The sequence below is a fragment of the Orycteropus afer genome, unplaced genomic scaffold, assembly GCF_000298275.1.
Source record: "Orycteropus afer afer isolate SDZICR_OR568_19922 unplaced genomic scaffold, OryAfe1.0 scaffold00107, whole genome shotgun sequence".
NCBI classification, from domain to species: Eukaryota; Metazoa; Chordata; class Mammalia; order Tubulidentata; family Orycteropodidae; genus Orycteropus; species Orycteropus afer.
This window is the reverse complement of record NW_006921694.1, coordinates 7,825,018-7,836,371: the sequence shown is the minus strand read 5'-3', so window position 1 is coordinate 7,836,371 and position 11,354 is coordinate 7,825,018. Positions and strand designations below refer to the sequence as shown.

Sequence of the window (11,354 nt, the reverse complement as noted above, 5' to 3'; positions counted from 1 at the left end):
GTTGATTTTTTTGGATATATCACCAGGTCAGGTTTCTTTACTATCTTTCTGAAATCCCCCAAATTATCTAATATTTTAATGCCTGCAACATGAGCTTCTCCTAAACTGTTGTTTTGTTATTTGTTTTTCCTCCTAAACTTTGGAGGGTAAAGAACGTCTGAACACCAAGGGAGCTCATTGTTATGATGGAGACAAGATTAAAAAAAATGTTAAATGAAGAAACTAATGAGATTTTTGAGAATTCAAGAAAGACTAAGTTTAATGTGCATATAAACATAACCCATACTCACCCAAGGTGTTAGGCCACAGCACAAACCCCTCTGTCAGAATCACAAATGTCAGTAGGTTGGCAAAGTAACTGGACGCAAACAATATGCTTCTCAAAGTAACGCATGGGTTTGTCCATCACACACACACTTACACACACAAATAAGGAAAAAATACATTTAAATCCTTTGCAAAAGAGAGCTGAGGATGGTAATCAGGTTACCTCACATTTAAACAGCACTTGACAGTTTACAGTTTAATCCATTCGTTCCTCACGACAGGCCTGTGAGGTAGGCAACACAGGATTTACTATTAATCCCATTTTGTAGATGAGGAACCTGAGGCTCAGAGAGGCTTAAGCACTGGCCTAAGATCTCCCAGCTAGCAGACATAGATCCAGGCCTTGGATTCAGAGATGGGCATCCCAGTCCAGTGTTCTTTCATAACTGCCTTTCCAATAAAAAATGAAATGGGTTGTTAAAAGATAGTGGTTCACCATCACGAAGCAGAACTGTTAATTTCCATGAGCAGATCAGAACAAACAAAATCAACCCTAATGTTAATGCCATGCTAGGAGGCAACTGGGATGAATAATTTTTGGAATCATTCATGTGTTTATACCTACAACAACATGATTGTTTTCTTACTTTACCACTGCCCTGCCTCAGTTTTAAGTCACCAGTGGCCACTGGTAGGAGCTCTGGTAGCATAGTGGCTAAGGCACTTGACTGCTAACCAGAAAGCTGGCGGTTCAAACCCACCAGCCACTCCTCGGAAGGAAGGTTGGGCAATCTACTTCCGTAGTGATACTGCCTCAGCAACCCAAGGAGGGGTCGCTTTGAGTCAGGTCCAACTCAACGGCACATAACAACAACACAACAGTGGCCACTGGGAAATGACACTCTAATTAGATTTCATTGACTCAAGTCTTATCCTCAGGAATCACATGGTGGTGTCTATAATCAAGTCATTTTTTAAACTTACACCTGTTTTCTTACTAACACAAAAATGAATCTTATCCATTTATTCCTTCTTGCTATGGTAATTTTTCTGGCTCTACTCTTTAGCCACAAATAACGTTATCTTTTATCCCATTTTAATACTAGTAAAAATGCCTAACTTTGCAGGTTGGATCAAAATTTTTAAACATTAAAAGGAAGTGACAGATTTTTTCCAGGAGGAATAAAACCAAACTTTGAAACGAAATCTAGACAAAATCTTTTTGTTTTCAAACATGTAAAAATTAATTTTATTGGGAGTAATTCTTTCTATTGCATTACTATTTTTAGTTAAGAATTAAGAAGCCACCCAGTTATTGCTGGTCCTGTAGACATGCTAGTCTATCACATACACTTTGAGCAGTACTTTAAGATGTACTCAAATTTAACAAACAGTAATGGGGACTCCCTGTGATAGCCATTTGAAAATATTACAAGAGAAGCTCAAAAATCTCTCTTTCAATTCCTTCAGAGAAACACTAAGGAAAAGGAACAATGTTCTACTTCATGCTCAATTCTGTCAAATAATATACTGGTTTAAGTAAGAGATGTGTCCCTGCAGCAAAACAGGATTTCATAGTTAATATCCAAAGGCATTTCCAAAAAGCCCCAAGATAATTTCATTGACAGCAAAAAAAAATGTGAGTATTCAACTGAAAGCATGAAATTGGATCCTACTTCTGATTTTCTAGGTTAATTTCGAAGCATAAAGTGTTTGCTGCTTGATTGTTAAGGGCTGACCTCCCATCTACTTTTAGAAATGGGATCTCACATAATGGAATCCAGGAAGATGCAGCCAGGAGTAGTGCATGCTCCAAAGACAGAGACAAAGACAAACTCGAAGGCAGAAGAGGATGAGTGTTTTAAGAACCACACCACCGATTGCTCTTGGGGATTTTAAATGTGAGCAAATCCAGGTTTAAAAACGTGACTTCCTATCCCAGCTGGTCCAGAATGACACAGGTCACCAAAAGGAGCTCCCTCAGAGATGGAGTTCTCTTCCTGTTCCAGCAATGCTTCAAATTGGGAAGCAGAAAGCCTGGGATGCTTAATGGTCAGTAAGATGCTGAAAAGTCACCATAGCGGTTAACAATGCCTACAGTTGGCCGCTGAGGGGCACTTCTAATATTTTGCAGGAAATTCTTTGGCTCTCACAGAGGAAAAGTTGTATTTCAAAAGGGAAGGAGCATTTGGAAATTCCTATATCACCTATTTTTTCTTTAATAAGAACGGCCCAGTGACTTTGGATCATTTGGGTCAGAGAAATAAGAGTCCAAAGTTCCAGGGAAAGAGGATGAAGGCCAGACAGTGCAAAAGTACAACAGAACCTGTCCCCTTCCCTCTGAAAGATTCTGGGGACTCCAAGGCAAAGCAGAATGCATCAACTTTTCTATGTGTTGTTTTTCCTGAAACTAGACTGTGTGTGGTCTGTTCATTGATTTATTCTGACTGTAGTTTACTTACAAAACTATGTTTTTGAACTAATCTTTATTTGCCTTTTCTTCTGCAAAACCTTGAAGTGTTTGGTGCAACTTATGCAGTTACTTTAAACCTTGCATTCTGAACACTAAGAAATAAATAGCAAGCTATGCATTGTTAGGATCCAAAAACCCATGCTTCTTATCATGCATCAAGATGCATCAACCTCGTATTTGATATTAAAAAGAACAAACAAGCAACTTTTAAAAAAATAATAATAAAGCATCCATAAATAACCCTTCTTGGGTTTAGCACTACACTGTTGGCTAATATAAGCTATTGAGAATATTTTTGGAAAGGTCTTCAAATATTATAAATATTTTTCAGTTGATATTTCACTATATAGTTATCTACAGAGATGGACCTTATCGTGCAGAAAATGTACATTCTCCATCTCTATGGTACATTATCAATGCTAGCACTTCCACCGGTCTTAAGAGCCTGCAAGTGGAATTTATTGGTCAGCTGTTAGCTCTAAATAACATAATTAAAGTGCAAAGAAAGAGAGAAAACAGACAGACAGATCAATTTTTCGTTGTCAGCATCAATAAGCTTCATGTCTCTAAGAAAATGCCGGGTGCAATAGGCTCAGGCTACAATATCTCTATATTTTGTTCTTGTCCTTCTTTAAAAGCAGCGGTCTCCCTGAGAAGAGAAGAGGGAGGTAAACAATGGAATAGCCCTATTTCTTCAACAAGTGACAATCTTGGGAAAAGTAAGGTCACTTCCCCAGCATTTGGTTTTCTGATACAAGAGCTGCTGGGTGGTTGGACCCGTTTCCTATGCACTTAACAGTATTTTCACTTGGAAATATCTAAAAAAAAAAAAAAAAAAAGATGGCTGGGGAAGAACTGTCTACCAGCACTACATGGGAGTGTGCATTTTAAAAAGAAAATCCTATTAAACTACTTATCTTTAAAAAAACAACCAACGTTCATAGTGAGCCTGCAAAAGTTTTATGTAGATCAGAATAAATCCCCACATTACTATGAGAGGGGCACAAAGAAAAGCAGCAAAGTAAGGTGCAGAGATAAGTACATATTTTCACTTAACATTGAGACTCATTATTCCCCATAGCACTTATGGCCTTTTGTCTTGTTCTCCAGTTTTGGTGGTGAGGGAGTGTGCACCTTAATGAGTCATCTTTTGTACACTCTGCGCCTCTCTCTCCAGGGAGCTGGCTTCTTGGCCACCACCAACCCCAGGAGAAAGTCTCTCTCCCCTCCAGACATCCAGTGCTGGAATCCTCTGGCACGCAGCCTACTGATTCTTAATTAGAGAAATGTTATGCACAAATCCACATGCCTTTCATGTTTTCTTTCCTGTCCATTGCCTCAAGATTGAAAAGGCCATTTCAGAACACACCATTCCTCAAATATAAATATTAATAATGCATTGAAAACCATGCACATGCTGGAGTCTGAAATTGCTTATGTGTTGGCCCATCCCTATAGGGGAATTCTAGGCTTTTCTGTGAAGCTTGTAACAAAAGGAACTGTCATGGATGCTGTTAATCCTAAGAGAATGTTGGTAGGTGTGCCCAGCCCAGCAAAGTGCCAGAGAATCATCACAGGTCTTTTCTATGAATCCTCATTCCCAGGTTCTAACAGAACACAGGGTATAGTTTGCAATTTGCTTTCTTACCTGCTTCATAAAAATGGCTACTAGTATCTCCCATCTTACATTCCCTTATGCACAATGTGCCTTTAGCTTTACCAACTATCAGTCTGGTCACCATCCCACCCAAGCATTTGTCTTTCACCCCAAACATCTGTGCCACCCATGCTGGAGACAGAATTCTCATCCAGTTTTGCCTTCTTCAGTAGACAAAGGAGACTGGATTTGTCTCCTCCCTCCTCTCCTGCATGATGGGGGACATGGCATGCAAATTCTCTCTATCCTGCTTCCCATGAAAATCCTGTGGACTGTGGACGCAGGGAAAAGCCAGTCTTCAAGCAGGGAGTCGAGGTTCAATTTTTAGTGACAGCTCATATAGAGTATCTTCATCTATGATGAGAGTTTTGTCAAGCAAGTATTGAGTGACCTGAAAAAGAAAAAAGAGGTAAGTCTAGCTCATTTTTTTTTCAGAACATGAGTACAGTCTTCTTTTTGAATGGAATTTGACAATCTCTTTTAATTCAACATTTTCTCATAAATATTTTATAATTTTATATAACTAAACAAATTATGAATATGTCCTCATTACAAAAGAATCAAACATCTTAGTCCCCTCCCAACCCTCCATGGCAGGCATCTCCCTCAAGAGGAACCACTGTTATCATTTGGTTTGTATCCTCCCAGATGTTTTACTATGTCTTTATAGACATTACAGGTACTTACAGAAACCTTCCTTTCTTTTAAACTGGTTTCATCTCTTAACTTTAAGTTGTTAGCAAGCTTCCCATGTCAGTAGAGATCTACCTGGTGTGCAGTATTCGATATAATAGGATATATCAGAATTATTTAATGATTCCCATATTGATGGATATTTAGTTGTTAAAAATATTTCACTGTTAAACAAAGTTAACAAAGAAATCACTGTCTGATATATTACTGGAAAACTTTATGAATAGTCCTGAAACATTGTCTGGTATAGCGCTAGAAGATGAGCCCCTCAGTTTGGAAGGCACTCAAAATACTACTGGGGAAGAGCTGTTTCCTCAAAGAAGAGCCAACTTTAATGATGTGGATGGAGTAAAGTTTTCAGGATCTCCATTTGCTGATGGGGCATGACACAAAATGGGAGGAAACAGCTGCAAATATCCATTAATAATCAGAACATGGAATGTATGAAGTATGAATCTAGGAAAATTGGAACTTGTTAAAAATGAACCCATAAAGATCAATATCCTAGGCATTAAAAATCAAAACCAAACTCACTGCCGTCAAGTCAATTTTGACTCATAGCAACCCCTCCTTGGGTTCTAAGGTAGATTGCCCAGTATTCCTTCCGAGGAGTAGCTGGTGGGTTTGAACCACCAGCCTTCTGGTTAGCAGTCAAATACCTTAGGCACTACCTCACCAAAGTTCCCCATCCTGGGCATTAATGAGCTGAAATGGACTGGTTTGGGCCATTTTGAATCAGACAATCATATGATCTACTATGCCAGGAATGACAAATTGAAGAGGAATGGCATGGCATTCATTGTCACAAAGAATGCTTCAAGATCTATCCTGAAGTACAGTGCTCTCAGTGACAGAATAATATCTGTACACTTAGAAGGAAGAGTAGTTACTGCTATTATTACTCAAATTTATACACCACAAACTAAATCCAAAGATGAGGATACTGAAGATTTTTACCAACTTCTGCAGTCTCAAAATGACAAATCATGCAATCAAGATGTGTTAATTATCACTGGTGAATGGAATGCAAAAGTTGGAAACAAAGAAGAATCACTGGTAGCTGGAAAATATGGCCTTGGTGATAGAAATGATGCCAGTGTTCACATGGTAGAAATTTGCAAGACCAATGACATTCATTGCAAATACCTTTTTTCAACAACAATAATGGTGGCTGGTAGCATAGTGCCTAAGGCACTTGACTGCTAACCAGAAAACTGGCAGTTCAAACCCACCAGCCACTCCTTGGAAGGAAGATAGGGCAATCTACTTCCGTAGTGATACTGCCTTGGAAACCCAAGGAGGTTTCCTTTCATTTATCTGAAGTGTGTCAGAGTGTATCCTTTCACCATGTTTATTCAGTCTGTATGCTGAGGAAATAATACAAGAAGCTGGACTATATGAAGAAGAATGCAGCATAAGAATTGGAGGAAGACTCATGAACAACCTGAGATATGTAGATGACATAGCCTTGCTTGCTGAAAGTGAAGATGACTTGAAGCACTTAGTGATGAAGATTAAAGACCACAGTCTGCAATATGAATTACACCTCAACATAAAGAAAATGAAAATCCTTACAACTGGGCAAATAAGCAGCATCACAATAAATGGAAGTTATCAATGATTTTATATTACCTGGATACACAATCAACACTATTGGAGGCAGCAGTCAAGAAATCAGATGTTGTATTTCACCGGGTAAATCTGCTGCTACAAAAGACCTCTTTAAAGTGCTGAAGAGCAACGATGTCTCTTTGAAGACTAAGGTGTGCCTAACCTAAGCCATGGTATTTTCAATCACTTCATATGGATGTGACAAAGAAGAGGTGATGTTTTCGAGTTGTGGTGTTTGCGAAGAATACTGACTGCCATAAGAATGAACAAATCTGTCCTGGAAGAAGTACAGCTGGAATGCTCCTTGGAAGGGAGAACGGCCAGACTTCATCTTACCTACTTTGGTCATGCTATCAGAAGGGACCATTCCCTGGAGAAAGACATCCTGACTGGTAAAGTAGAGGGTCAGCAAAAAAGGGGAAGACCCTCAATGAGACAGACTGACACAGTGGCTGCAACAATGGGCTCAAGTATAGCAGGGATTGTGAGCATGGGGCACGACTGGGCAGTATTTTGTTCTGTTATACATAGGGTCACTATGAGTTGGAGCTCACCAGATAGCACCTAACAAAAACACAGTGAAATTCTTGTTATCTTGGCCCCTAGCGAACACATGTGAATGTTAAAGGAAAAGTATCAATGAAATGAAACAACACTGGAAGTGAAAATTTGGGGTATGCAGCATTTCCATGAAAATATTTATTTTTATTGAGACATAACTTACATAAGTGAAATGAATAGTTCAATCAGTTTTGACAAATGTATGCATCCATGTAACTCACACCATATGATGATATAAACCAATTTATCACTCAGAATGTTTCCCCATGCATCTTGTAGTAGTTAACATTATGTGTCAACTTGGCTGGGCCTGGTTTTGAATGGCTGGGCAGCTGGATGTAGTGATTCTCTATGATGAGAATGGTAATCTACTCCATGGTGAAATCTGCTGTGAGCAGCTGAGTAATTGCCTTAGGGATGTGGTCTGCTTCCAGTATATAAGAAGTTTTAAGAAAGGTCTCTTCAGCTTTTTGGCACACTTGGACCCTGCATGTAGCTGAGACTTCATTCAGTAGCCTGCCATGTTGCCAGCTGATCTTGGGACTGTTTCTGGACTTGAACTAGTGTCCTGCCATTTTGCTTGATAATCTTGTGACTGTGCCAATTTACATGGCAACCTTGGGTTTGTCAGCCTCAGCAGCCAGCAGTTGCCTGGGTTAAGAGAAGTCTCCAGCTTCAGTGGGCCAGGAGCAAGAGGCAGAGTCCAAGGTCGAGGGGCCTTCACTCAGCCCCTAGAGCTGGCACCTTGAACGGGGACTTCTAGCCTTCTAAACTGTAAGAAAATAAATCCGTGTTTGCTAAAGTCATCCACCTGTGGTATTTTCTGTTACAGCAGCACAAGATAATGACAACACACCTTTCTGCCAATCTGCTCCCCAGAAACAAATATTTTACCAAATATTAGTTTTGTCCATTCTAGAACTTCATATAAATGTAACCATACAAAATATTCTTTTGTGTCTGGTTTCTTTCACTCATGTTTTGAGATTCACTCATGTTGTGGCATGTATCAGTAGTTTGTCCCTTCCTATTACTGAGAAGTATTCCATTGTATCCACTACTCTCATCTGTCCGTTTGTCATACTGAGGTGGCTTGCATGTTGCTGTGATGCTGGAGGCTAAGTCATTATAGTATTTCAACTATAAGCAGAGTTATCCATTTTGAACAGGTTTCAACAGAGCTTCTAGACTAAGAAAATCTAAGAAGAAGTTCTTGGTGGTCTACTTCTGAAAAAATTGGCCACTGAAAACCTAATGTATAGCAGCAGAACATTGTTTGATATAGTGCAAGAAGATGAGCCCCTCAGGTTGGAAATATGCTTGAGGAAGAGCTACCTTAATAATGACATTAATGATGCTGATGGAGCAAAGCTTTAGAGATCTTCATTGCTGATTTTGACACAACTCAAAATGAGAAGAAACAGTTGCAAACAGTCATTAATATTTGGAACACAGACTGTACAAAATATGAATCTAGGAAAATTAGAAGTTGTCAACATGAAATGGAATGCATAAAGATCTATATTCTAGGCATTAGTGAGGTAAAATGGACTGATACTGGCCATTTTGAAGCAGACAATCAAATGGTTTACTATGCCAGGAATGACTAAATGAAGAGGAATGGCATTGCATCTATCGTAAAAAAGAACATTTCAAGATCTATCCTAAAGTACAACACTGTCAGTGATAGGATAATATACATATGCCTACAAGAAAGAGCAGTTAATATGACTATTATTCAAATTTACACACCAACCATTAATGCCAAAGATGAAGAAATTGAAGATTTTTACCAATTTCTGAAATTGACCAAATATACAATTAAGGTGCATTGATAATTACTTGTGATTGGCATGCAAAAGTCAGAAGTAAAGAAGAAGTATAAGTAGCCAGAAAACATGGCATTGGTGATGGAAATGATGCCGGAGACCACGTGATAGAATTTTTTAAGACTAATGACTTATTCATTTAAATACTTTTTTAACAACAAAAAGGGTGGCTATACATGTGGACCTCACTGGATGAAATACACAGGAACCAAATTGACTAAATCTGTGGAAAGAGAAGATGGCAAAGTTAAATTATCATCAGTCAGAAAAAGGCCAGGGCTGACTGTGGAACAGACCATCAATTGCTCAGATGCAATTTCAAGTTTAAGTTTAAGAAAATTAAGAAAAGTCCACAAGAGCCAAAATATGTCCTTGATTATATTCCATCTGAATTTAGAGACCAACTCACAAATGAAATGATGCACTGAACACTAATGACCAAAACCAGACAAGCTGTGGGATGATATCAAATATAAAGAAAGCAAAAGGTCATTGAAAAAAAGAAAAGACCAAAATGGATGTCAGAAAAGACTCTGTAACTTGCTTTTAATATAGAAGAGCTTAAGTGAAAAGAAAAAATGATGATGTAAAAGAGATGAACAGAAGACTTCAAAAGGCAGGTGAAGACAAAGTATTAAAATGAAATATGCAAAACTAGAGTTACAAAACCAAAAGGGAAGAATACACTCAGCATTTTTCAAGCTGAAAAAACTGAAGAAAAAATTCAAAGTTTGAGTTACAATTCTGAAGGGTTCTATGGGCAAAATCTACCACTTGTCTGCAGTTTGTCACACTGTGGTGACTTGCATGTTGCTATGAGGACAGACGCTATACCACTTGTATTTTAAATACCAGCAGGGTCAGTTTCAGTGGAGCTTCCAAACTAAGACAGGCTACAAAGAAGGATAGGGTCATTCACTTCTCAAAAAATTGGCCACTAAAATGTTTATGAATAGCAGTGAAACACTGTCTGCCACAATGCCAAAAGATAAGTCTCTCAGGTTGGAAGGCACTCAAAATATGACTGGGGAAGAGCTGCCTCCTCAAAGCAGGGTTGACCTTAATGTGGATGGAGTAAAGCTTTCAGGAACTTAATTTGCTGCTGCAACACAACTCAAAATGGGAAGAAACAGCTGCAAACATTCATTAATAATTGGAACATGGAATGTACGAAGTATGAATCTAGGAAAATTGGAAGTTGTCAGAAATTAAGTGGAATGGACAAAGGTCGATATCCTAGGTATTAGCAAGCTGAAATGGACTAGTATTGGCCATTTTGAATCAGACAATCATGTGATCTACTATGCCAGGAATGATAAATTGAAGAGGTATGGCATTGTGTTCATTAAAAAGAACATTTCAAGATCTATCCCAAAGTACAACGTTGTCAGTGATAGGATAATATCCATATGCCTACAAGAAAGACCACAGAATATGGCTATTATTCAAATTTACACACCAACCACTAAAGCCAAAGATGAAGAAATTGAAGATTTTTACCAACTTCTGCAGTCTGAAATTGATTAAATATGCAATGAAGATGTATTGATTATTACTGGTGATTGGGATGCAAAAGCTGGAAACAAAGAAGCAGCATAGATAGTTGAAAAATATAGCCTTGGTCTTAGAAATGACAACAGAGATCTCATGATAGAATTTTGCAAGACCAACAACTTATTCATTGTAAATACCCTTTTCAACCATATAAATGGTGACTATATATGTGGACCTCACCAGATAGAATACACAGGAATCAAACTGACTATATCTGTGGAAAGAGGAGATGGAAAAGTACAATGTCTTCAGCCAAAACAAGGCCAAGAGCTGACTGTGGGACAGACCATCAACTGCTCATATGCAAGTTCAAGTTAAGGCTGAAGAAAATTGAAACAAGTCCACAAGAGCCAAAACATCACATTGATTATAACCCACCTGAATTTAGAGAACATCTGGAGAACAGATTTGATGCACTGAACACCAGTGACCAAAGACCAGACGAGATGGGGGATGACCTCAAGAACATCACACATGAAAAACATACAAGGCAGGAGTTCCGGCAAGATGGCGGACTAGGCAGAAGGACTGCACAGACCCTCTTCAACAAAGAAAAGGGAACTCAATTAACACAGACACAGAAGATAATCTTGGATCCCTGAGCCTTGAAGGGAAGGATACAAAAGTGGACTAAACCCCAACTAGCAGAAGAATTTGCGTGAAAATACCAAAAAGGAGACACACAGAGCTGCGGTCTGGCAGCGACCTG

At 38.7% G+C, this 11,354-nt stretch overlaps 1 protein-coding gene across 1 annotated transcript in view; it reads right to left on the bottom strand.

Annotated features, from left to right (window-relative positions):
* Nucleotides 1-4,695: 4,695 nt before the first annotated feature.
* The window catches only part of RASGRF2 (Ras protein specific guanine nucleotide releasing factor 2), a 493,174-nt gene continuing 486,515 nt past the window's right edge, over nt 4,696-11,354 (bottom strand). Inside the window, exon 27 of the mRNA XM_007943466.2 lies at nt 4,696-4,788. Within this exon, the coding sequence (XP_007941657.1) occupies nt 4,696-4,788 (93 nt within the window). The remainder of the gene's footprint in view (nt 4,789-11,354) is intronic.